The sequence below is a fragment of the Chelonoidis abingdonii genome, chromosome 10, assembly GCF_003597395.2.
Source record: "Chelonoidis abingdonii isolate Lonesome George chromosome 10, CheloAbing_2.0, whole genome shotgun sequence".
Taxonomy (NCBI): domain Eukaryota; kingdom Metazoa; phylum Chordata; order Testudines; family Testudinidae; genus Chelonoidis; species Chelonoidis abingdonii.
The window spans coordinates 19322397-19350198 of record NC_133778.1 but is presented as its reverse complement, the minus strand read 5'-3'; the positions used below and the strand labels follow the sequence as shown (position 1 = coordinate 19350198).

The window sequence follows — 27802 nt, the reverse complement described above, 5'->3', positions numbered from 1 at the left end:
TGGGGGAGGAGCCTCGGGGGGGCGGGCACCAGGCCGGGCTCGATTGGTCTGGTCTGTTCGGCCAGGCCGCCTAGCTGCCAATCGACCTGTGCGGGGACGTGGAGAGCCCCTGGAACGGCGCGCGTGGCCTGGGCCATGCTGGACTTTGCGATCTTCGCCGTTACCTTCCTGCTCATCCTGGTGGGGGCCGTGCTCTACCTGTACCCGGTAAGTGCCACGGGGGGGAGGGGCGGGGCGGGGCCGTGCTCTGTCCGTACCCGGTAACTGCCACGAGGGGGCGGGGCCGTGCTCTGTCCGTACCCGGTAACTGCCACGGGGGGGCGGGGCCGTGATCTACCCGTACCCGGTAACTGCCACAGGGGGGCGGGGCGGGGCCGTGCTCTACCCGTACCCGGTAACTGCCACCGGGGGGCGGGGCCGTGCTCTACCCGGACCCGGTAACTGCCACAGGGGGGCGGGGCGGGGCCGTGCTCTACCCGGACCCGGTAACTGCCACGGGGGGGCGGGGCCGTGCTCTACCCGGACCCGGTAACTGCCACGGGGGGGGCGGGGCCGTGCTCTACCCGGACCCGGTAACTGCCATGTGGGGGCAGGGCAGTGCTCTGTCCGTACCCGGTAACTGCCACGGGGGGGGCGGGGCCGTGCTCTACCTGTACTCGGTAACTGCCATGTGGGGGCGGGGCCGTGCTCTACCCCGACCTGGGAACTGCCACAGAGGTGGAGGCAGGGCGGGCTCTACCCTGTACCCGGTAACTGCCGTGGAGTGGAGGAGAAGGAAGGATCATGCTGTGTCTGTGCCCAGTAACTGCCTGGGGTTGAGGGGCCATATCCTGGTGACTGCTGTGGGGCAGGGCAACTGGCCGAATCCCCTCCCTCCCGTTGAGGTGCACCATCTCCATCCTTCCTGAACTGCCCTTCACTGCCCTGGTCCCAATATCTTGCCTGGGTGTGGGGGCAGCTGCCATGTCCAGGGCTCTCCCAGGCTCAGCCCTCCCTGCCGTTGTTAGCAGCTAGCTGCATGCCATGCAGGGCAGGGGCAGGGTCTGTCATACCCTGGTACAGCAGCTAGGGTGAGGTGGTGCTGAACGTGTATCCCTGGCCACCTGGTTGCACCTTTAATCCATTCAATGAGTTATTGTTGCTGGGTCTGTGTCCATCACCCCTTGGTGCTCACTTCAGGTGCTGCAGTAAGGAGAAAGTTGCTGGAGCAAACCATACAGAGTCAGGGAGGTGAGACAGGCAGGGGCATATGCTGATTACAGACAGCTTGCTGCTGCACAGAGATGTGCCCTGCTCAGAGCTGTGTCCATCTGCCTGTTTCCCCAGCACGATAGTATCTGAATGCAATAAAGTCATCTGTGTCAGGAGATCTGGTTATGGTATGGAAGTTCCCAATGGTATTAAAACAGGACTGAATCCTGTCCCCAAATCATGAACTTTGAGAGACTTAAGGCTCCAATCCTGAAAACACTTGCTCACATATGTGAGTAAAGTTTTATACATGCTTAAGTATTTACAAGCTCAGGGGCTGTACAGTGCCTTTGGGGACATGCCAAAAACAAGATCTGCTCTTGGCTCGCAAGACTGAACCATGTTTAACCGCCCCCCCGTTTTTTTTTTTTGTTTTTTTTTTTTACTATAACTGAGTCCCTCAGTGCAGTGGTTTCTACCGTGCCAATGGGATTGAGGATGGTAGTTCTGTAACTAGCATGACTTTAGTCCTGACGTAGGCAATACCTTTGTATCCACTGCAATAGGTCTTAAAACCTACAGTCTATGGAAGCTTGAAATATTAGTATAATTTAGATCTTATTAAATATTTCTGCAGAGCACTCTTCTGGATAGTGATTTCCTTCTCCCAGTAAGTGCTTTAGCACCTTACAATGAAGTCTTCATGGGCAGACCCTCGTGCAGGTTTCCACTGCAGGATCCAAGGCCCTGTGGGTAGAACGTCAATGGTAGGCCTTGATCCTGCAGGTGCTTTTCTTTAAGTAGATAAATGATCTTATTTAAATCAATGGGACGACACACATGCTGGTTAAGCACCTGTGTAAATTTTTGCAGGATTGGAGCCAAGGGATGTATCTTGCACAGTTTTGGAATTTATTTTTCTTTCAAATGATGCACTGACACATTTTTAATAGATTTTTTTTTTTACCTCTCGTTGATAGCTAAACAAAATAGAGCTTTTCACTGCAAATGTGGCATCACTTCTTTGACAAGCGCTGATTTTTTTTCTCAGTTTATTAGCTGGAGATGCTTAAGCGAACTGCTGGTTTTTCTTAGTGCCAGTGTTTTGAGTTTATAACAGAACTGTATGGGGCAGGGGTTCTTGATAATGTTGAGATTGCACTAGAAATGGTGTTAGTTAAAAGCGGTTGCAGAGAGCACTACCGTGTTTCTGCAGGTTGCATGATAATAGTGGCTATTTTAGACAAAAAGTTTTTGGTAATGGAAGGTATTCTCAAAAAACATTTTTCTGATTTTAAAAAAAAGGATTCTCTCTCACTGTTTTTAACAATCGTAAAATTGATAAAATTATGGTCCTGAAAACCTACCATCGCTTTGGACGGGCAAGTGACAAGCTGTTGAGTCAACACTCTGGTGTCCATGTTCAAAAAATGCTATTGGCATTGAGTTAAATGTGATTTTCGATTAGCTCACCAGGGAGAGCACAAATCTCTGAAGATTCGCTAATTTTTGTGTGTATGGGACTATTTAAGGGAGTGAGAGACGTGTGGGGGGGGAGGTGTTGAACAATTTTTTCCTGTTACAAAATTATTAATTCGATGAAAGGTTATAAGCCTGCAAACTGGTCTTTTAAACTGTTATGAAAAGCTTGAAGCAACAAGCCAATAGATGCTAAAATGTGAATATTCTGAGGCTGATGCAGAACTTTGAGCATCATTTTCTTTCCTCTTAGGCTTCTAGACAAGCTTCAGGTATTCCAGGGATGACTCCAACAGATGAAAAGTAAGTGGCTTCCTCCTTCCCATTCATTTTATATGACCTTTGTTGCTGACGCTGTTCATAAAACTGTGTCTTTTATTCCTGTTACTTTTCCCTCAGAGATGGGAACTTGCCAGACATCGTAAACAGTGGCAGCCTGCATGAGTTCCTGGTGAATCTGCATGAGAAATATGGCCCTGTTGTCTCTTTCTGGTTTGGAAGACGCCTTGTGGTCAGCGTGGGGTCCATTGATCTCCTGAAACAACACATTAACCCCAACAGGACATGTAAGTTTAATTTGCTTTCTCTCAGATTCATTTCTCTGTTCACTTTTACCCAGGGCTAAATCCTGGCTCTGCTGAAGTAAATGAGGATTTTGCCATCGACTTTGAGGGAGGTAGGATTTCATTCACGGTATTTAAAGGAATGAGATTCAACTTGAAACTGAATGAATGGTGTGAGCTTGAGTCTATGCTTATAGAGATTGCATTTAAGTGACAAAATATTGTAACCATCCAGTGGTCTTTATAAAATGAGTTTGGTGATCTGTGTCCACTTCCCAGTGAGCAAGTGTCCATGTCACAAACCAGCCCTCATTAAACAGAGAGCCAAAAGCCAGAATGGTCATGGAGAATAATCTACCCAACCTCTCACCTCGATAGGGAGTCCCGCCAGGGAAAATGTAGGAAAACTTCAACTGTGAGCTCTGTTACACTGTCTCCCCAGCGAAAATGGAAGCTCCTTCACTTTGGGTCACTTAAAAATAGATTGGACAAAGTAGTGTGGGTTGTACTGTAGGGAAGAGAAGAACACAGCACTGGGCTCGATGATCTCACAGGTCTCCTGACTAAACTCTATTTCTTTGTGAAAATAGAATTCTTCTAAGCACTAGACTTTGGTGACATGAATGAATTAAAAAGACAAATACAGCCAAGTCCCCATGTGCTCATTGGGAAGCTTGGTTTATATTCTGCATCAAGGCCTCTGAAGTTTCTTGCACTCTAAGGCAGCAGGACAGATTCTGTGGTAGTTTCAAATGAATTTTAAAAGGGATGATTTTAAACATAAGAACAGCCATACTGGGTCAGTCCAAAGGTCCATCAAGCCCAGTATCCTGTCCTCTGACAGTGGCCAATGGCAGGTGCCCCAAAGAGAATGAATAGACAGGTTATCATCAAATGGTCCATGCCTTGTCACCGAATCCCAGCTTCTGGCAAACAGAGGCTAGCAACACCATTCCAGCCCATCCTGGCTAATAGCCATTGATGGACCTACCTTTGATGCATCTTTCTAGCTCCCTTTTGAACCCCGTGATGGTATTGGCCTTCGCAACACCCTCTGGCCAGGAGTTCCAGAGGTTGACAGTGCATTGCATAAATTTTTTTTATTAAATTATATTTGAAAATTGATAATACAATTAGTGCAGATGTTAAATTTAGCTTATTTTAAGAAGTCCTGTATATTTGTGTAGTAAAATTGTGTATTGAAAAAACATTGGATTCATAAAAATTGTCAAGAGGGAAATATCCTACTGGGTTTTTTGGCAGCCGGATAGGAGGGAAGTGGGACTTTTGGCACTGAGGTAGGTAGGGCAGGTGTTTTGAGTCAGGAGGAATAAGCACATTGGTTGGATCAGCAGCTAGCTAGCTACCCATGGTCATATTTAAATTATCATCATTAGGTTTCAAAGTTACCAACTCACTGAGATGAATGGATGCAGTTCACACACTGAGCTAAATTTTCAGGCTCTCTGGAGACTCAGCCAGACATCACTGTCTCAGTTTGCACTCTGTTTTCAATTGAAATGTTTCCTTTACTATCATAAGGGTCAGGACCTTTGTTTCCCTTTGAAATGAAAACTTGGATTCCAGATCATGATTCCATGGCAGATTCCACTGCTGCAGAAGGTGAAAGGGGGTCTGTATAATTTAACATGACACTGTTTTCCATAAGAGGCCTGGCTCTCCTCTGCAGATGGGCAAGAGGAGTAGGTGTTAGTAACAGTAGTGCAATAAGAGCTCATTGATGTGGCACTTTAGGGATTGTATGAGAAGCAATGTTATAGCCGAAAGTAAATGATTCTGGAATTAGATCTCCCCGTATTACATCCTGACACGATGATTGAAGGTAGTGCACATCCCCCTGCTCCTTCACGTTGACTGAAATATTGTGTGCATGTCTGCAGTGCTAGTGGGTAAAGCAAGGCCACAGAGCAGTAGAAGAAAGGGAACGAGCAGCACTGTATCCATGCCTCTTGCTGGGCCTCCGTACCGTGAAATAATTGATTCTAAGATGAGCTTGTGAAGCAGTAGAACAGCAATGTTGTATCCATGAGGTAAGATGTAAACAGATTGTAAGTGAGCCAGGCTGTTAACTAATTGCATTTGGGTCGGGTTGTAGTGTCCTCTGATGCTGTACCAAGTTGATGACATTATCAGCCAGGGACCTGTAACGAGTTATAACTTATTGCTGCAGTTCTCATAAAAATGGTGAGAAGAGCCAGTTGACTGTTTATGTAGCATGGCAGCACTGCACTCCAAGGAGACACTGCTAGGTATGCGAGTTTTAGGTCCCAGATTTCATGGAACAAGAGAGGTCTTGAGCTCTGTGGAGACCATTCCTGGAAGGAGGAAGAGCCTTGTATTGCTATCAACTTAGGAGCAGCACCGACTGAGTTCAAAGGCAACTGTGTTCACTGTCCTTATTCAGAAGGATAGGTTGCCCTACTTTTGGAAGCCTTTGAGCAGGGAGGACATCAAGGGCAAAATGAGGAAATCCTAGAGGATTCTCTAAATTTCCCATTTCTTCCCCCACAAATCTGTTTTGACTGATGATATTTCAGACTTTTTGTTGTTGGTTTGTTTCAGCGGATCCCTTTGAAATGATGCTAAAGTCCCTGTTGAGGTACCAGTCTGGACTCAGTGGGGATGCGGGGGAGAGTCACCTGAGGAAAAAGCTGTATGAAAACGGTGTGACCAAGTCCCTGCAGTGTAATTTTGCTGTCATCCAGAAGGTAAATTACTTGATTTGAAGACTTGCAGTTTGCAGGCCAGCTTGTAACATTTTCCTGGAGAGAACAGCAATTTGTGGCCTTTTAGAGGAGAGGTTAATGGGGATAGAGGTTGGGGTAAAGGAGCAGAGGGAAGGCTGGTTCTGGAACCAGAACCATGTGCTAATTTTGAGAATATTTTAAAATCTCAATATTCTAACTTCTGGACTTTTATTTTTTCTATTATTATTGTGGAGAGGTGGTAGCTTTCCATTATAAGTCTGATTTTTATTTATTTATTTTTGCTCTCTCCCTCAAAGTCCTCAAAAATATAATTTCCTCTTTGCATTTTACGTATTCCTGGTCTGAGACTGGTAAATTTGAGGTTTTTGCACAATTTTGCCAGAAGATGGGAATGGGCGACGGGATAAATCACTTGATTGGCACACACTCTTGTGCAGGTCTGGCATCCCCACCAGAACAGATCGCTGGCACTCATGCACACTGTGAAGGAACAGACACATGGATGAAGCACATTATTTTCTATATTAAGACAGAGGAGTCAATGGAACTGATGTTATATAAATTGATGTCAGATGCACAAAGTAAACAAAGTGAAAGAAATGCTTTTCCCTCCATATTCCAGGTGTGGTTGTCTGTTACTTGCAACAATATTGGATAGCAAGTTTCACAAAGAAATGTAATGGTGGTGGTAGTATCTATCTGACTGTATAAATACAGAAGGAATATGCTTTTGTTTGCATTAGCTCAATACATTTAGAAGGAGGGACAGGGTTTGGTTACGTTTATTTCAAGACATTAGATACAACTAAAAATGCTGTAGTGTCTGAGTTCTAGGTATATCTCCAGAGGGTGGGAGCAGGGCAGGATTCCAGATGTTGGGATTGTACTTGGATGCAGAGCTCTTCTGATGACTCACCCTGGCAGCCAAATATAGTGAGTCCTGTTAGCTCCAACCCATGAGTACTAAACGGTTTAAGCATTCATTTGTGATAGAGGGAGCAGGCTCTCAGGGATCCTATGGGGAAAAATGGTAGGAACAGCCAACCTTAGCAGGAACCTAAGGCTGAGTTTTATTGTTCTTTAAGTTAATAATAATAATAATAATTAATAAATAATAATAAAAAAAACCCTGCAAGAAGGATTGTATGAGCCATATCCAGTGTCTGGACTGTTAAGAGCTGGGTGAGAATACTTTCTCTTTAAGGTGTGTTTCTAGAGAACAATGGGGTGAAGTGGTAGGTCAGGGAGATTATTGTAGTTTTCTGATCTCCTTTCTTTTAGCTGTCTGAAGAGTTGCTAGCAAAATGGCTGTCCTTTCCTGAGTCTCAACATGTGCCCCTTTGCCAGCACATGCTGGGCTTTGCCATGAAGTCTGTCACGCAGACAGCAATGGGCAGTAGCTTTGAAGATGACCGAGAAGTAATTCGATTTCGCAGGAACCATGATGCGGTAAGTCTCGGGAAGAGCCAGGAATGTTCTCCTAGATCCTGTCAATTTTCCAAGTTGATGGCATTAGCCTCAATCACTGCATAGTTTAGCAAGAGGTACAAAACGCTGGAGCAAGGGGTACAAAACCTTGGATGTTCAGGTTGGTAGGTCTCCAAGCAGGTGATTTCTCCACTATTTTGTCCCAATTACATTTAGTCAGCATAAAGAAATAGCTAATAAGTATATACAAAAACAATGAGGAGTCCGGTGGCACCTTAAAGGCTAACAGATTTATTTGGCCATAAGCTTATAGTATATGGTAATTTTTGTAAGGCTGGAGTTTTCTAAAGCGCCTACAGGAACTGGGTGTGTGCAAATGTCTTTGAAATCTGATGGCATTTGAGCGCTTAACTCAAACTCTTACAAAAATCCCATCCCAAATCTTTGATTTCTGATCCCTTCTTAAACCCTCAGTGTTGTGAATAAAGAGAACATCTGAGGTGACCATAGTTAGTCCAAGCAGAGGCTGCCATCCACACTTACAGAACCATCACGCTACCTGCAAGAGTAATTATGCAAGATTGGTACTTTGTGATCGGGAGGCCCAATACTGAGCTGAAATTGGGAATGAATGGCAATCCCTTTGTAAAGGTTTAAATGGAGTAAATGCTATTTAGTTTCTATAAGTAAATGGACTACAGTTACTTTGAATCTTGAATGTTGTGCCATCTCCCTTTGACCAGCATATCTTGGATCCTTTATGGACCTTTCTAAAATCAAGAGTAAAAATATGATGTGACCTATGGTAGGATGCTACTCTAACATGCAGAATAAGTAGATTGAATTTGTGTCCCTGGTGTTTTTGTGCCTTGGGACACCATGGCTTGGAAGTCTCTGCTAATAAAGGTAGGTTCAGCCTCCAGGAAGTGGACATATGGGAACTAATTTTCGGAGGTGCCGAGTACAACTCTAGCTGAAGTCAGTGGGAGTGTGGGTACTTGGCAATTCTGTAAATTGAGGCTATAGTTTCACACTTTTCTCTCAAAAGCAATCTCTGAGACCCATCATGTGAGTTCCAGCCTTCAGTCAGAATGCTGATGGCTCCGAAGATGAGGATTCAAAGGTGGAACGGAAAAAAGCAGGAACCCAGTGGTTCTGCAAGATATGATAAAGGCCTCTTAAAGATTATCTGCAAAGGCTTGTTTATAAATTTGGGTTTGTAACCTTTTTTAATTCCTTGTGGATAAATGAGGCATACAGAGGATATTTTATACCCTTTATAAATATTAGGAATATTAAGTCTCGTCTTCCCAGGTTTTGCTAGAGCAGTGGTTCTCAATTTTTTTTGCAGATCACTTGAAAATTGCTGAGGGTCTCGGTGGACCACTTAATGATCTTTCCAAATGTTGTTTGTTCCGTTAGCTAACTATTGTAAAGCACTTTGGATAAAAGCGCTATATAAAAAAAACCTTTATAATAATTAAGGGTTTTTTGTTCTACAAATAAAAGCACACAACTCATATTTTAATATCAGTAGTCTTACCTTTCTAATGTGATGGATGTACCCTCTCTCCCCTGCCGCAGCAACACCTGTAATGGCGCTGGGAAGGAGGGGAGGTCTCTGCCCCGCCATGACAGCCCCTGAGCTGAGGCTGGGATGGAGGCCCATCTCTCACCGCAGTCCTGGAGTTGGGGGAAGTCGCCTCTTTCTCTGGCCACGGCAGCCCTGCACTTCCCAGATTCCCCCCCCCCCCAAACCCCCTCTTCTCACCCCACTGTCCCCTCCCACCTACCCCCTATTACCCCCCAGGCTGCTACCTCACCTTACTTGTATGTCTTCTCCAGGGTCCACTAATTAAGTGAGTGGCCCTTCATTCTCTTGTGTGCAGTTGCCCAGGCAACCACCTTAGAGGGAGCTATCCGCAGACCACCTGACTGGAGCTCATGGACCACTGGTGGTCCACAGACCACAGTTTGAGATCCTCTGTGCTAGAGGAATCCCTGAGGTGTCTCTGGAATGTACATTGTGAGCTTTTGCACCTCACCTAGAATGACAGGGGTGTTGAATCTTTAACAAAGATATCCTTTCTCTGAGATGTTCAGTACTCACTGGAATTAAATGCTTGTTTACAGAACCAAAGAATTTTACAGTCTGACCAAAAGCTCTTCCTCTTAACTCCAGTCACTTAGACTTGGGCTACCAACTGAGCCTTACAGATCCCAATCAGTGACGTAAAAGTAAAGGGCCTTCCTTCTCCCACTCAGGATATATATCATTTTTTCAGTTGTAATTAATCCCCAGGACTGAATCAGCTCAGCTCAGTTCCAGCAGCACTTTGCAAACAGCCTCACAAACACAGCAGCACATGTGATTGTGCCCACACTTAAAACAAGACCTATTTCCTGTTCCTATAGGGAAGGGGAAGTCTTGATTTTTTTTGTGTGCATGTGTCAGGATAAAGTTAGGCAGAGCTGCCAGCAACCTGTGACTTGGAGGGTAATGGAATTCATCTGTACCTCTTTCAGATCTGGGCAGAAATTGGAAAGGGTTTCTTGGATGGGTCACTTGACAAAAGTGTGACCAGGAAAAAGCTATATGAAGATGGTAAGTTGTTTTTCCACCACCCCCCAACTCCCCCTATCAGCTCATTCACTCACCTGTGGTTACTGTGTTTGAGGTAACTACCATATGAAGGTGTTTGATTTGCCCATATTTATTTATGTATTGGCTTTTCTGTGGAATTTATCACCATAGTATCTGATTACCTTGTATACATTATCGATTTTCCTGTGCAGTAGTGAATTTTTGTCATCTCTATTTTACAGACAAGGCCCAGAGAGGTTAAGTGAGTTGCCCAAGGTCATACAGGAAGCTTGTGGCAGAGCCGGAAACTGAACTCATATTTACTGAGTCCCTGTTTAGTGACTTAACTACAAGACCATTCTTCCTTAGTTAGCCATGAAGCAGAGTGTAGCAGTTCTGAATTGTGGCTTTAACCAATGCCTTCCATGCTGTACATTGGTATTCCCAGTACAGCTTACTATTTTCAGTTATGCATTTGGTTCTCTCATGGCAACTTTCATATGCTGCCTTATCAGATTATTTTATTTTTGTGCTGTTTTGTCTCTCTTTATTATTAAAATATTAAAGTAATATTAAGGACTTAATTTAAACCCACAAAAACAGAGTGTTCCCATTCTTGCACTTGTGCTTTGTGTTTAAGGACATGAGGCCAAATTCTGCTCTGTTAAACTGATGTATATCCAGAATTGCCTTCATTAGTATTACACCACTTTTATAGCAGTGTGACACAACAGCAAACTCTGTTCTCCTTTATTTTGTGCATAAGTTCTGCTGGGGTCCCCAGGCAGCATGTGAGAGAAAGGAGGTCTTGTCCTGAAGGCACTGGCCTGGGACTTGAAAAATCTAGAGTCCATTCCTGGCTCTGCCACAGACTTCTTGGGTGACCTTGGGCAAGTTATTTAATCTCTCTCTGTCTTAGTTCCCCATCTATAAAATGGGGATAATAAATACTTCCCTTTCCCCACCATTTGTCTTTTCTATCTGGACAATTTCTTCAGGAGGGGGACTGTCTCTTACTATATGTTTGTACAATCCCTCACACAATGGGGCCCTTATGTTGATCAAGGTGGTACAACAATGTGAATGATTAGTAGCAATAACTCTATAGACTACACAGGCTGTGAGATCTGTGTGAAGTATAAGAATGTTTTGTGAAGTCATAGAATATTATGGTTGGAAGGGACCTCAAGAGGTCATCTAGTCCAACCCCCTGCTCAAAGCAGGACCAATCCCCAGACAGATTTGTACCCCAGTTCCCTAAATGGCCCCCTCAAGGATTGAACTCACAACCCTGGGTTTAGCAGCCTAATGCTCAAACCACTGAGCTATCCCTCCCCCCATAAGTGATTTGTTAGACCCTGAATGTTATTTGAACTTGCTCTCGTGATCTGAGCTGTACCATTTATGTGTCTTGGCTTATTTTGTGAGATCTCTCTGTTTGACTCACACATTTTTAGATTAAATTAGAGTAAACTTCTTGCAAATTGACACTAAGTAACATGCTCCATACCAAGGCTGCCTGGAGGGGGGGGAGTGGGGCAATTTGCCCCAGGCCCTGCAGGGGCCCCATGAGAATACAGTATTTGCCCTTTTTTGAATGGAAGGGCCCCCCAAAATTGATTTGCCCCAGGCCTCCTGAATCCTCTGGGCGTTCCTGCTCCATACAGAGTCTTCTTCTGTCAATGGACTCAGGATGGACAGTTTGCCTAAAAGGCTATTTGGGAAGATGGATTCTAGAAGAGTCCTCTGCTGCATTTGTAGGTGACCAGCTTTTAAAATAATGATTTGTTTGTGTGCCTGAAGCTCTGATGGAGATGGAATCCGTCTTAAAGAAAGTCACAAAGGAGCGGCGGGGCAGGAGCTTCAACCGACACGTCTTCATAGACTCCTTACTGCAAGGTAGTCTGAGTGACAAGCAGGTATGTACAGCTATTGTGGGTGTACATGCTACTGGAGTTTCACTAGATCAATTGTTAATTACATCTTAGCATTTGATTGTCTGTTTTGCATCTCGTTCAGTCCAGATTCCTCACTAGAGTATAATGTGCATTTATTTTCATCTTCCAGTCTTTAAATGCATTATATTTTTGGTCACTTTCTGTTTTGCTGCTTTATTATTCTATGAACTGGATGGGTATTTAGTATTAAGAATCTTTCTTTGCTTAAGTACCTGTTTTAAGCCTTGCATTAACTATGAAAAAAACAGAAGTAAGGAAACAGAGGTTAGCAGTGGACAAAGCATGAATTCACAAGTGGCTTTGTAACTAATATGTAGCTATTAGATTAAGAAATAGTAAGAAGAAGAGTAATGTGTGATAAGCTTGCAGTTGCAGCTTTGCTTACTAGCACACTTTGTAGCGCATGAACAGTTTATAATCTATACAAGGATTGATTTGCAAAATTAGTAAACCACTCATAAAGCATTGAATATAGAATGCAGAATGTAATGCACATATGTTGGACTCTTTTAGAGTATGTATATAATTATGTGTGTTGGAGTTGTGGTGCACCCTAACCAACCCCTACACCTGAGCCTGATCACCTCAATTATAGCTTTATGAAATTCCAATAAAGAAACCTCAGGGACAAGTCCAGATTTTCACTGAAGTTTTTGAATTCCAGAGGACTGGATAAAGTGTTCTCCCAAAACTGGACAAGACGTTCTGGATAAGCCAAGTGGAAAAGGTCTTAGAGGGAATCCCAGTACCCTTCCAGGGGAACCACTATAGAGAGAGTTCAGTCCTATCCTTCCATGCTAGATTTCTTGCTGTCTTGAGTTAAGCTGATTTAGTGTGGTGGAATGGACGATGTGATTTGTCATTAAATTCTTTAATGTTTTTTCTGACTCCATACCCCTGAACCAGATTTTGTTTCATAGATCCTGGAAGACACAATGATATTCTCTCTGGCGGGGTGTGTAATCACGGCTAACTGTAAGTAGAGAACACAGGCAGCTTTCAACTCTGTAACAAAGATAAGGGGACTAATCTATGTTGTTTTAAAAAAAAAAAAAAAAAAAAAAAGCATGGCGAGATGAAATTTATTTTCATGTAAAGCAAAAACAAAATTTCCCTTTCCTTTTCTCTTATATTAGAAATTTATTCAGGCAGGTGTTTTTACAGCGTTGTCCAGGTGCCCTGTTTGTGCACCCTTCTAGTTAGTGGGTTCTAGTGGATTGAAGCCAAGCTGTTAGACAGCCCTCCATGTCGTGTAGTGAGTCTTAGAATTTCCTGCTGCTGTTCTTCACTTGGACTCTAAGCCCATCCAGTGATGCTAAATTAGATGAAATTGTACCAAAGGGAAGCAGCCCAAAATGATCATCCCTTGAAATAAACTGTGTTGCTCTTGGAAGATTTAGAGCAATCTGGTGTTTGACTGGCTGTTTCATGTTTCCCTACAGCATGTATGCTATTTTTTTTTTTTTTTTTTGAAGTTACTTGCTTTCATATAAGGATTATGAGAAAAGGAAACAGAAATAAGAACCAAATGGAAACCTTTTAGCTGCACAAATTCTTACTATGCTGGGGAACTTTTCTAAACTAAATCTGCAGGATTAACAGGCCCAAAGTCATCCACTTATCTGGAATCCTGAAGACAACCATCCAAATATAGCACTTAACCAAGACGTTGAAGGGTATTGAAAGTCAAGTAGCAAAGCTCACATAAAGAGAATGTCAGTGATACAGGGAACTCTCTCTACCAGTGTTTTGTCTGTTGAATTTTCTGATGGGACCCCCTGTACAACTTCAAGAGTAGAAAATGGCAAAATACCTGCTCACTCTTGCTTCTTGCAGCTTGGAAACACTACCTGACATGGGCTTATTTCATATTAGAGCTGTCTATCTTTCTGATAATTGTATTGGATAAGTCTGCCTAGATAGTGTATCATAAAAGTCTGTTGCTAGATACACGAAAGACCAGATCCAGCCCCATGGTACAGGGAGTTGTTATACAGCCCTTGTGCCACCTGAATCCCGCTTGTGTACAGAGAGAAAAGGGGGGCAAGTGACAATATTGCTGCCACCTTCCCATCAGAGCTCCACCAGGGGGCTGTAAGAGCTCCATTGAGGGAAAGTGCTAAATCAGTGAATTCCCAATTGCTCAGTAACATCCATTTCCTGGCCAGCACTGTCCACTCTACTATTACCCGCCTGCGGAAGGGGAGGTTTTGGCTGTGTTCTCCGCGTGTGTTGGAGCCTCACTTTTTGGTAGACTTACTACTCAGGACCCTTTAGTTAAATCTAGCCTGATGGTCTAAATTCTCCGATTACCCTGAGTGCTGGCCTGTGTGCAGGCAGTATGACTGTTGTAGGAGCTATGCTCTGGGGATTGTGGGAGGAGCAGCAGTATGGAGTGGTTGACCCTTCTTAGGACTGTCGTGCTCTTCTGTGTGGATCATGGAGCTGTGAGGCTGCAGCACCCCAAGCCCATTAAATGACCATTTCCTTCTTAATCCATTTGGTTTGATCATTTTCCAGTATTTCCCAAGTTTCCTGTCACCAGGACAGGAAAAGGGATTCCAGATTGTAGTATTCCTGGATAGCATCATTCAGACTCTATCCTGTTATTCAGTATAGAATCAGTGTGGTCTAATGGGTAAATTCTATACAGCTACATTTTTTAGTTCATACAGATGTTATCCTTTCACATTTGCATCTCGTGTGTCTCCCTAATGCTTCTTCACTGCATTAGAAGAGTAACATTGCAGAGACAGAGAGCAGGAAGACAGGAGTTGATTTGTCCCCCTTAAATGAGGAGATGAATTTGCTGAGCCAGCACTCTCTTTGTTCCTTTCTTAGTGTGCACCTGGGCAGTCTATTTCCTGACAACATCAGAAGAAGTCCAGCAGAACCTCTACAAGGAGGTGGACCGAGTTCTCGGAAAGGGCCCACTTACGCATGAGAAAATTGAGCAGCTCAGGTGGGTCCACATTAAGAGTGGGAGAAGCCCTTGAGCTAAATAAGATGTCATTGTGATCCTGTATGCTAAAGGCTGACTCCTCTCCATGCTGGTGAAAGGAGGGAGAGCAGCAACACTGACCAGTGTGTCCAGTGATTCAGGGAGCATGCCCATCAGAAGCCCAGGTAGAGTTTGCTTGGAGTCCAATGGGAGCATTTCCCTTGACTTCATTTGGAGCTGGATTGGGCCCATGACAAAATGCCTTGTGGTGGGCTCAGAAGCTATGCTCTGAACCATGTCTTGCCACTCCTTTGAACAGGAACAAAGGGGGTATCCTTGGCTGGTGACTGTTGTTGATGGCTATGTACTCCTTTGGAAAAGTCCAAGAGGAGTGAATAGGAGAGAGACCTTTTCTGTAGGTGTTAGAACCACCCTATAGAAAGCAATAGAGAATTATATCCCTGGTGTAGGATTCTACCAGATAATTCAAAAAAACCATGTTAGACTCTATTCAATTGTGTAAGTTTTTAGATAATATCACTAGTACCATGTTAAATTTCTGTAGAACGTCTTAGTTTCAGCCTTACTAATAATAGTAATGTAGGTGGTGGTTGTGTTGCAGTGGTGCCTAATCAGGAGTGGGCCCTCTTACGTGAGGTGCAGTACAACACAGTCCCCAACCTTATTCAGCACTTAAGTGCTTTACTGAGTTGGGACCAAGGTGCAGAGGATTAACAGTTTAGGGCCCTCCAAAGTGGGTGTGATTGGGAGCAGTGGGGACATGACCTGAGGTGGTGGTTGGGGACTGGGCACAGTGCACTGCACCTTCAACAAAGAGTGTTGCCAGTGTCCCTAAAGCATGTCCCTCAGCGCTTGGATGCCACAGTGCTAGATGCCTTAAACAAACCTCAGAGAGTCTCTCTCTCCAGCCACTGATGCAGCATTCCTCTGCAGTCCCCTGCTGTAGCTTTTGTAGAGCCCTGTGGAGCAGTGGAACGCTGGAGAGAGAGTTTCCTAGTCTCTCCTTGATGACGTTTGTTGTCTAGCCGCTATCAGCTGGCCGCTGAACAGATATATTATTTTTATAACCACCCATAAAAACCCTCTTGCTTCATCTGCAAATGTTTCAAGACTCCGCACTGAGTGTGTCCTGGAAGCAGCTCTGTGAGAGGAGGTGTGATCCCAAATGCAGAGGGTCAGCAAGTCTAGGGCAGCCTTGCGCAGAACAGCCATTCCTGATACCACAGAAACATGCACTTGCTTGTCTCAGAAAAAGTTTTATTGGCACAGACTTCTGGTTGCAGGTATTGCCGGCAGGTCCTGTGTGAGACAGTGCGGACAGCAAAGCTTACGCCAGTTGCTGCACGGCTGCAGGAGCTGGAGGGAAGAATTGACCAGCATATTATTCCCAAAGAGGTATGACAGAGCCTCATAGACTCATAGGTCAGAAGGGACCAATATGATCATCTAGTCTGACCTCCCGCACAAAGCAGGCCACAGAACCCTACCCATACACTTTTATAACAACCCCTAACCCATGACTGAGTTATTGAAGTCCTCAAAATTGTGGTTTGAAGACCTCAAGCTGCAGAGAATCCACCAGCAAGTGACCCATGCCCCACGCTGCAGAGGAAGGCGAAAAACCTCCAGGGCCCCTGCCAATCCGCCCCTGGAGGAAAATTCCTCCCGACCCCAAATATGGCGATCAGCTAAACCCTGAGCATGTGGGCAAGACTCACCAGCCAGCACCCAGGAAAGAATTCTCTGCAGTAACTCAGATCCCATCCCATCCAACATCCCCCTCACAGACCATTGAGCAGACTTATCTGCTGATAATCCAAGATCAATTGCCCAAATTAAAACTATCCCATCATATCATCCCCTCCATATACTTATCAAGCTTAGTCTTAAAGCCAGATAAGTCTTTTGCCCCACTACTTCCCTCGGAAGGCTGTTCCAGAACTTCACTCCCCTAATGGTTAGAAACCTTCGTCTAATTTCAAGTCTAAACTTCCTAATATCCAGTTTGTACCCATTTGTCTTGTGCCTACATTAGTACTAAGCTTAAATAATTCCTCTCTCCCTCCCTAACGTTAATCCCCCTGATATATTTATATAGAGCAAGCATATCCCCCGCAGCCTTCTTTTGGCCAGGCTAAACAAGCCAAGCTCTTTGAGTCTCCTTTCATAAGGCAGGTTTTCCATTCCGGATCATCCTAGTAGCCCGTCTCTGAACCTGTTCCAGTTTTGAATTCATCCTTCTTAAACATGGGACACCAGAACTGCACACAATATTCCAGGTGGGGTCTCACCAGCGCCTTATATAACGGTACTAACACCTCCTTATCCTTGCTGGAAATACCTCGCCTGATGCACCCTAAAACCGCATTTGCTTTTTTAACGGCCATATCGCATTGGCGGCTCATAGACATCCTGCTATCAACCAATACCCCAAGGTCCTTCTCCTCCTCTGTTGCTTCCAACTGATGCGTCCCCAATGTATATCTAAAATTCTTATTATTAATCCCTAAGTGCATGACCTTGCACTTTCACTATTATATTTCATCCTATTACTATTACTCCAGTTTACAAGGTGGTCCAGATCTTCCTGTATAGTATCCCGGTCCTTCTCCGTGTTAGCAATACCCCCCAGCTTTGTGTCATCCGCAAACTTTATTAGCACATTCCCGCTCTTTGTGCCAAGGTCAGTAATAAAAAGGTTAAAATAAGATGGTCCCAAAACCGATCCTTGAGGGACTCCACTAGTAACCTCCTTCCAGCCTGACAGTTCACCCTTCAGTACGACCCGCTGGAGTCTCCCTTTAACCAGTTCCTTATCCACCTTACAACTTTCATATTCATCCCCATCTTTTCCAATTTAACTAACAGTTCCCCATGCGGAACCGTGTCAAATGCCTTACTGAAATCGAGGTAAATTAGATCTACCGCATTTCCTTTGTCTAAGTAATCCGTCACCTTCTCAAAGAAGGAGATCAGGTTGGTTTGGCACGATCTACCTTTAGTAAATCCATGTTGCAATTCGTCCCAATTACCATTGACCTCAATGTCCTTAACTACTTTCTCCTTAAAATTTTTTCCAAGACCTTACATACTACAGACGTCAAGCTAACAGGCCTATAGTTACCCGGATCACTTTTTTCCCTTTCTTAAAGATAGGAACTACGTTAGCAATTCTCCAGTCGTACGGTACAACCCCGAGTTTACCGATTGATTAAAAATTCTCGCTAACGGGCTCGCATTTCATGCGCCAGTTCCTTTAATATCCTTGGATGGAGATTGTCCGGGCCCTCCGATTTTGTCCCATTAAGCTGTTCAAGTTTGGCCTCTACCTCAGATGCGGTAATATCCACCTCCATATCCTCATTCCCGTTTATCATCCCTCCATCATCCTAAACTCCTCACTAGTCTTATTAAAAGACTGAGGCAAAGTACTTATTTAGATATTGGGCCATGCCTAGGTTATCCTTAACCTCCATTCCATCCTCAGTGTATAGCGGCCCCACTTCTTCTTTCTTTGTTTTCTTCTTATTTATGTGGCTGTAGAACCTTTTACTATTGGTTTTAATTCCCTTTGCAAGGTCCAGTTCTACATGGCTTTTAGCCTTCCTCACTTTATCCCTACATGTTCTGACCTCACTAAGGTAGCTTCCCTTGCTAATCCCGCCTTTCTTCCACTCCCTGTAAGCTTTCTGCTTTTTCCTAATCCCTCTCTGAGATGCTTGCTCATCCAGCTTGGCCTACAACTCCTGCCCATGGTTTTTTTTCCCCTTTCTTGGGATGCAGGCTTCCGACAGTTTCCGCAGCTGCGACTTAAAGTAATTCCAGGCCTCCTCCGCATTTAAATCCACAAGTTCCTCCGTCCAATCCACTTCCCTAACTAATTTCCTTAACTCTTTAAAATTAGCCCTTGAGAAGTCAAAAACCCTAATCCCAGATCTACCTTTGTTTATCCTTCCATCTAGTTTGAACTGAATCAGCTCATGATCACTCGAACCAAGGTTGTCCCCTACCACCATTTCTTCTACGAGGTCCTCACTGCTCACCAAAACCAAATCTAAAATGGCATCCCTCTGTCGGTACTTCAACTACTTGGTGAAGAAATCCATCCGCTATCACATCCAGAAAAATCTGACCCCTATTATTCTTGCAAGCACTTGTCCTCCAGTCTATATCTGGGAAGTTGAAGTCTCCCATGATCACACATTTCCCCTTAGTGTTTACTTCGTTAAAGACATTAAAGAGGTCTCTATCCATATCCAAATCAGATCCCGGCGGTCTGTAGCACACCCCAAGCACTATCTCAGGGGAAGCTCTAGTAGCTTTTTTTACCCAGTGTGATTTTTGCCCAGACAGACTCTGTCTTATCCATTCCATCACTTCTTATTTCATTACAGTTAACCTCATCATTGATGTACAATGCTACTCCACCACCTTTGCCTTTCTTCCTGTCTTTTCTAAACAGCACATAGCCTTCAATACCTGTACTCCAGTCATGAGTACTATCCACCAGGTTTCTGTTATCCCTATAATATCCGGTTTCACTTCCTGCACCAGTAGCTCCAGTTCCCTCCATCTTGTTACCTAGGCTCCTCGCATTAGTGTACAGACATTTTAATTTTTGGCGTTTGGCGTCAGTGACATTCTTTACCCCGTTGTGCACAGACCTTTACCACCAGCATCACCTGTTAGTCTAGTTCTACTCCGCTTCCTCCTTGGGTCAATTCTTCGGTCCACAAGCGTATCCCCTCTCACTTTGTTTACTTCCCTCTCCAGGTTAAATTCTGGCGTGGAGATCTCCTGGACATCTCCCAACCATCTCCCCCAACTTCCTAGTTTAAAGCTCTCTTAATGAGGTCGGCGAGCCTCCATCCTAGAAGTCTATTTCCTCCTTACTTAGGTGAAGTCCATCCCGAGAGAACAGTCGTCTGTCCGTAAATGCTTCCCAATGACCGTACATCCCAAAGCCCTCCTTATAGCACCACTGCCTGAGCCATCTGTAATTGTCATAATCTTGTCACTCCTTCGTCGCCCTGCTCTAGGAACCGCAGAATCCCACTGAAGATCACCTGAGCCTCGATTTCCTTGAGCGTCTTCCCAGTCTGGCATAGTCCTCCTTGATACAGTCCAGCGAGTAACTAGCCGTATCATTCGTTCCCACATGAAGGACAATCAACGGATTCTTTCCCGCTCATCGACCCTGGGGCAAATTCTCTTCACGACCCCAGATAATGGCGATCAGCTACACCTGAGATGTGGGCAAGATACCAGCCAAGCACCGGAAAGATATTCTCCTTGCGTAACTCAGATCCATCATTTCAACTCCCTCACAGCACTGAGCATGATTTATCTTGATAATCCAATGATCGTTGCGCCCAAATTAAACTATCCCATTATATCTCCCATCATTACTTATCAAGCTAGGTTTCTTAAAGCCAGATAAGTCTTTATTGCCCCACTACTTCCCTCGGAAGGCTGCTTTCCAGAACTTCACTCACCCTATATGGTTTAGAAACTTCGTCTAATTTCAAGTCTAAACTTTTTAATAGTCCAGTTGTACATTTGTCTTGTGCCTACATTGTACTAAGCTAAATAATTTCTCTCCTCCCTATACGGTTATCTTTCCCCTATATTATTTTATTAGGCAAGCATATCCCCCGCGAGCCTTTTTTTTGGAGGTCCTGGAACAATCAAGCTCTTTGAGTTCCTTTAATAAGGCACGGTTTTACCATTTCTCGGATTCTCCTTAGATAGCCCGTCTCTGATACCTGTTCGAGTTTGAATTCTCTTTTCTTTAAACATGGTACACAGATCTCACACAATCTTTCCAGGTGGGGTTTCACCAGCCGCCTTATATACGGTACTAAACTCTTATCCTTGCTGGATACTCAGCCTGATGCATCCTAAAACCGCATTTGCTTTATTTAAGGCCATATCGCCTATTGGCGGTCATAGAATTTTTACCTGCTGTAACAATACCCAAGGTCCTTTCTCTTTCATGCTTCCAAATGATGCGTTCACAATGTAAGTAATCTAAATTCTTATTAATTTAATCCCAAGATGCATGACTTTGATCCTTCTCTTTCACTCACTAACAGACAAACTCCACCATACAATCCACAAACTACAAAAACCTGCTCCTCCAACAGAACTCCCACTGAAACTCCCTTGTTAGCAGCTCTGTTTGCTGGCTCCTGTGCCGCTGCCTGAGTGCCTGGCTACTTATATAGGACCCCTAATCAGGTAAGCCCCGCCCCCTACTCAGGGGTCAGCCTCTCTCCCAGCACACGGCCAAACTCGCCCTCGCCTCTTAGTTGACTTTGTTCTTTGCAATTCTGAAGTTCCCATTACGGTGGAGAAGGGGAGCACTGTACCCAATTACTGTCAAAGCCCGATTATTTCTCTAGCACAGCTTACACCAAGATGACAGTCTGTCTTTGATATTTGTGCAGTTTATCTTGGAGCCTAAAAGGTGCTTTGCCCCTTTCCTCTGTGAAGAGGCTATTCTAGAACCCTGAGTGGTTCATTATAATGCCCTTCCATGGATTCCTTCTGCTGAGGTGTCTGTTTCTGGGCTAAGTTGGGCGCAGAAGATCCTAACTGAAGAACATAAGAGTGCCCATATTGAGTCAGACCAATAGTCCATCCAGTCCACTGTCCTGTCTGACAGTGGCCAGATGCTTAAAAGGAAATGAACAAAACATGGCAGTCATCAAATGGATCCATCCCCTGTCATCCATCCCAGATCTGGCAATCAGAGGTTTATGGACACCCAGAGCAAGAGGTTGCATCTGTGACTATCTTGGTTAATAGCCATTAGTGGACCTATCCTCCATAATCTTATCTAGTTCTTTTTTTTAACCCAGTTACACTTTTGATCTTCACAATATCCCCGGCAACGATTTCCACAAGTTGACTGTGCATTGTGTGAAGTAGTACTTCTTTTTATTTTAAACCTACTGTGTATTAATTTCATTGGGTGACCCTTGATTCTTGTTATGTGACGGAATAAATAGCACTTCCTTATTCACTTTCACCACACTATTCATGATTTTATAAACCTCTATCATGCCCCCTTCTAAGTTGGCTCTTTTCTAAGTTGAATAGTTCCAGTCATTTTAATCTCTGCTCGTATGGAAGCTGTTCCATACCCTTAACCATTTTTTTTTTTGCCCTTCTTGGTACTTTTTCCAGTTCTAATATATCTCTTTTGAGATTGGGTGACCGGAACGGCATGCAGTATTCAAGGCATGCGCATACTGTAGATTTATGTAGTGGCATTATGATTTTTTCTCTCTTATCTATTCCTTTCCTAATGGTTCCTAATATTCTGTTAGATCTTCGACTGCCACAGCACATTGAGCAGATATTTTCAGAGAACTATCCACAATGACTCCAAGATCATTCTTGAGTTGTTATAGCTAATTTAGAGACCATAATTTTGTATGTGTACTTGGGATTATTTTCCAATGTGCATTACTTTGCATTTATCAACATTGAAATTCATCTGCCATTTTGTTGCCCAGTCACCTAGCTTTCCAAGAACTCTTTGTAACTCTTCAGTCTGTTTTGGACTTACAGATAGTTACCAGTATTCTCTGCAAACCATGCACCTCATTGTTTACACTTTTGTCCAGATCATTTATTAATATGATGAACAGCACTGATCTCAGTAGAAAGCCCTGGGGGACACCACTATTTACATCTCTCCATTTTGAAAAGTGACCATTTATTCCTAGCCTTCGTTTCCTGTCTTTTAACCAGGTACTGATCCATGTGAGAATCTTCCCTCTTATCCCATGACTGCTTACTTTGCTTAAGAGCTTTGAGGGACCTTCCCAAAGGCTTTCTGAAGGTCCAAGTACACTATCCCACTGGATCACCCATGTCCACATGTTTGTTGACCCCCTCAAAGAATTCTAATGGATTGGTGAAGCATGATTTCTCTTTACAAAAGCCTTGTTGAATCTTACACAACAAATTGTAGAGGAGTACTTGTGGCACCTTAGAGACTAACAAATTTGTTTGAGCATAAACTTTTGTGGGCTACAGACCCACTTCATCAGATGCATGTAGTGGAAAATACAGTAGGAAGATATATATATATACATACACACACACACACACACACACACACAGCGAACATGAAACAATGGGTGTTACCATACACACTATAAAGAGAGTGATCAGTTAAGGTGAGCTATTATTAGCAGGAGAGAAAGAGGCTGCCTTTTTTACTTTAACCACTTCTTTTACTCTGTTTAGTCTGGTGGCATTATTTTGGTGGTCTTACTATTCGTATTAATGTGGGATGTACATTTAGTTTGAGCCTTTATTATGGTGTTTTTAAAAAGTTTCCTTGCAGGCATTTCACTCTTGTGACTGTTCCTTTTAACATCCATTTAACTCGCTCCCTCATTTTTGTGTAGTTCCTCTTTCTAAAGTTAAATACTACTGTGGTGGACTTCTTTGGTATTCTCCCCCACGCTCATGTACATTATGGTCGCTATTGCCAAACGGTTCAGCTATATTCATCTCTTGGACCAGATCCTGTGTTCCATTTAGGACTAAATCAAGAATTGTCTCTCCCCTCTTGGGTTCCAGGACTAGTTGCTCCAAAAAGCAGTCATTAATGGTATCTAGAAACTTTATTTCTGCATCCTGTCCTGAGGTGGCATGTACTCAGTCAGTATGGGGATAGCTGAAATCCCCAATTATTATTGAGTTTCGGTTTTGATAGCCTCTCTAATCTCCCTGAGCATTTCACAATCACCGTCACCATCTTGGTCAGGTGGCCGGTATATATTTCTACAGCTATCCTCTTATTATTCGCGCATAATTTCTATCCATAGAGATTCTGTACTGTTTGATTCATTTAAGATGTTTATTATATTTGACTCTATGCTTTCTTTCACATATGGCGCCATGCCCCCACAAGCATGGCCTGTATATTAGGTCCTCTGGTATTGGTGTCCCATTGATTGTCATCACTCCACCAAGTAGGGTCTGATACTGTCACCTCTACAGATACAGAGAAAGACTTTACTCTGCATGCAGTCCACTGATTCCAGTGAGACTTTACTTGCAAAGTAAGGGACTGATGCAAAGCCCATAGAAGCCAGTGGGAGAAGGGCAGTGGATCAGGCGCTAAGGTACTACTAACTATGGGCAAGGGTGGCAGAACTGAGCCCTTAAATTATAAAATCCTAATTTATTGGCAGATGCTGCTTGCCTTACTCACTGACCAGAACAAAATCTATTGCAATTCCGTTTATTTTAGTTGAGTCGCATCAGCTTGCATCAGGTGTGATTTGGTCCAGTGGGACTGACTAACATAAACAGAACAGAACTTGGCCTGTAGATTGTGACATACCTGTTCTGAAGAGTTTACAACAGAGGCGCTGGGGGGAAAAAAAAAAAAAAGGTAAAGGGCCCTGGGATTGTGATGAAGGACGTTTGGAAGCCGTATAAGGTTGACATTTACAAGACGGTGCTGCTTTTTGAGTGTTTGGGTCTCATTTTTCTCTCTCTCTCTGTACTTGGTTGGATTGAGCAGAGCTGACATGATGGTGCTTGCTCCCCTTTGCTTACATTAAACTGCTCCCTGACACACATGCTCTGTTTTAATTTCAGTATGGTTTTGAGTAGGTTCCTTGCACAAATGAAAGTGATGGCTTGAATTTATGCTAGTGATGGGCTCAGTCCTAATCTTTAACATACTTTGTATCATTTGTGCCTGACTAGTTGTGGGAGGAATGAGGAGATCATGTGTGAAACAGGTTTTGTCTTTGTGTACTAGAGATGGGATTTAACCAGATCCCTGGCCAACACCCCCAGAATTTTAGTGAAGTTTGAATCTGTATCTGAACTTGTGACTGGCTTCTATGTCAATAAGGACTAAATTTGAACTCTGGATATGAACACCCTGGAAGTTTGGATCTGGATATGAACTTAGTGGCTTGATTCCCCACACTTTATAGAGATCAACAGGGTCCAATTAAAGTTGCTGTAAAGACCTATAGCAATTGAATAGAAAACGATAACTTAAAAATTAAAGGTGTTAGAGATAGGATATGCTATTAAATGTGATGTGATGGTCCCCAAACCCCCAACTGAATGGTGTGTCCTTTTCTGTTATGTTCTATATAGAACTCTTCCATAAGGGCTGTCTGATGGTTACTGTCTAGTGGTAACTTTATCCCTGTTGTGTATTCTACACTGACTCAGATGTGTTTTTTCTTTTCATTTCAGACTCTTGTGCTTTACGCTCTGGGTGTGGTGCTTCAGGACAGTTCAGCTTGGGCCTCACCCTATAAGTATGGGATACCAAAAACTTTATTACAGTTTGTTCATTTTTTCTTTTGGATTTTGCCTCTGTGTCCCTATGGGTAGGCTGTCAAACCTTCCTTAAGTAGCCTGTCGAGGAGAGAGGTGGAAGGAACTCCCTGCTAAGATTTGTCGTGGTCTCTTGATTGTCTCCAAGGACAGGGTTTTGGGTAACTCTAAATGTGATCTTGCAGGCTGCATATTTGTTGTGTATTAAGGAGTACAACAACAGATTTTCTGGTTATTCACAGCCCTCCCTTGGCAAATGCTGTGGGACTATTTTTCAGGTTTGCTGCAAGGGGAAAACAGTGATTAAAATGGATTTGAAATCACTGTTCATTACTATAAAACAATGGCTCACGGGAGGAAATGTCAGTCAAAGATTTTGGTTTTTTAAGGGGAAGGAAACTCTACCTCATTATTTCCACCCATGAAAACAAAAAGGATCCTGGCCTGAAAATTAGAACTCCAGAGGGCAAAAGGAAATGCTGTAGCTTGCTTTGGCCTCCAGATGGCAGATTTTAACACTGGTTTAACATAGCTTAGGCAGGAAGGAATGAGGGTCAGTGATTCTAGTCTGAGAGAACAGACGGTGGAGCTTGTGGAAGAAAAAATTGCTCAAACGGCTCTATTCTTTCTCTTACAACCATAACCCTTGCTTCAGGGGAAGAGGGAGGGTGGAGACACCTTCTGCCCTATCAGCATCATGTTAGCTGATGCCTCCAGGAGCACTAGGGGACCATACATGAGAATGATAGCTGCACTGTCCTTAGTTCGGCAAGGGAGCACTGGCTGGAGAGAAAGCTGGAGAACAGGGCCATGGCCACAGTCAGCACAACACACACCCAGTCACTGCCTGTCAGTAGATCAAGGGCTGAGATTGTGGCTGACTTGGGGGAGGAGGGTTTCTTGTGTGCCCTCCTTTTTCCCACCTGAGCAGGTTTAGCCACAGTCCAGTCCTAATATAGTGTGGGTTAACGTCTGCTTTCAACAGTTTTTTTTCTAAATGACCGCGTTTCCCTTCTTGTTATACCATCTGTAATTTGTCACTTTTAATTAGGGTGCAAATGTAGAGCCCATTCCTTCTGCCAGTGAAGGTCAATGGGAAAGCTCCTTTTGACTTTAATCAGAGTAGGATCAGAGCTGTAGTTCATAGGCACAGGCAGGGAGCCAAAGGTTTGAAGTGTAATGGAAAGGATCTAATACACGGTGAGAGAGAATTGCCTTAAAGTCATCTAATTGCATATTTTCTATAATATCATAGCTTATGTTTTAAGCTGCCTGGCATTTTATTAGTCTCCTGTTGGTTACTTGATTATGGGAATTTCATTTTAATTAAACCAGTAGTTCCCTTAAAGCTTTCATCAACCCAATACTTAAACAAGTTCTTCTCATTCTAATGAATCATCAGCTTCCCCCACACACATGCCAGCTGCTTGAAGTGGAGGGTGAGGGGCAAGAAGAATTGGAAATCTTCATGTAAGCAGTGGAGAAGGAAAGGAAAGAGAAATTAGATTGCATGTGCTCTTCGCAACCTGCATGATGTAGGAGGGAGAAGGCATTCAATTGATGCTGATAGCAAAGTAGTGGGTTCCTGAGTTTTAGGATTTCATTAGTCTCTGCCCCTTATGTGTACAGATATGCACACACACATGCATGCATAGCCAGGAAGGAATCAGTCCCTGTTTTGTCTTACAGATTTGATCCAGACAGATTCAATGATGAATCTGCTATGAAAAACTTTTCCCTGCTGGGCTTTTCAGGAAGTCAGGAGTGCCCGGAGTTGAGGTGAGATAAAGAAACAGTTATGTGTATGTGTGGATGCAGGGGTAGGAAGGAACAGCTTGTTCCTCTTAAATTTGTCGACTGTTGAACACCAACCCTGGCAGACTGTATCAACAGTGACTGCAGAATTCATCTCATTGTCGTCTTTTATAATTCTTCCCTCTAGGTTTGCCTATATGGTGGCTACAGTGCTGCTGAGTATGTTGGTAAGGAAATTATATCTGCATCCCGTGAAAGGGCAGGTCATGGAGACCAAATATGAGCTGGTAACCTCGCCAAAGGAAGAAGCATGGATAACTGTATCCAAGAGAAGCTGAGTGAACAAAGCCAGGAGTTGACTGAGTGAGAGCCTCAGAAAGGAACCCTCCTGCATCATGCTGAACTGGTCAAGGGTTTAACATCACCGTTTCATTACCTTCCATGTTCTTAACCCAGCAGCCTCTTGATATTTTTTGTAATTCAAAAAAATTGTATTAAAGTAGATTTAATCCTTATGCCTTTTGGATACATTATTTTGACCTCTAACCATTTTGTGTTCAAGGAAGCAACATAATCTTACAGTTTACTCATAAGAACTGCAGTATTGGAAAAAGCCAGTACTCCAGCTATCCCATTATTTGTATGACAGTAGCTAAAGCTGGATGCCTCAGAGGAAATCATAAAGCCCTCTAATGCAGGGCAAACTTTTTGGCCTGAGGCCACATCTGGGTATGGAAATTGTATGGTGGACCATGAATGCTCACAAATTTGGGGGCTGGGGTGCAGGAGGGCATGAGGGCTCCAGCGGGGGGGTGTGGGCT

The 27802-nt window shown here is 43.7% G+C and overlaps 1 protein-coding gene across 3 annotated transcripts; it reads left to right on the top strand.

Moving 5' to 3' along the window:
• On the top strand, positions 1-27496 carry CYP20A1 (cytochrome P450 family 20 subfamily A member 1). 3 transcript variants are annotated; one of them, XM_032775344.2, is made up of 13 exons: positions 1-207; positions 2924-2973; positions 3070-3236; positions 5817-5962; positions 7244-7411; positions 9917-9995; positions 11778-11893; positions 12853-12907; positions 14774-14894; positions 16178-16289; positions 25143-25207; positions 26916-27005; positions 27169-27496. In XM_032775344.2, the coding sequence occupies exons 1-13, from the start codon at positions 136-138 to the stop codon at positions 27317-27319; spliced, it is 1392 nt and encodes a 463-aa protein (XP_032631235.1). In that variant the 5' UTR covers positions 1-135; the 3' UTR covers positions 27320-27496. The 3 variants fall into 3 exon arrangements, with proteins under 3 accessions (XP_032631235.1, XP_032631236.1, XP_032631237.1); XM_032775345.1 differs by having other exon boundaries at positions 31-180; XM_032775346.2 differs by lacking the exons at positions 1-207; positions 2924-2973; positions 5817-5962 and having other exon boundaries at positions 3147-3236.
• The last annotated feature ends 306 nt before the right edge of the window (positions 27497-27802 follow it).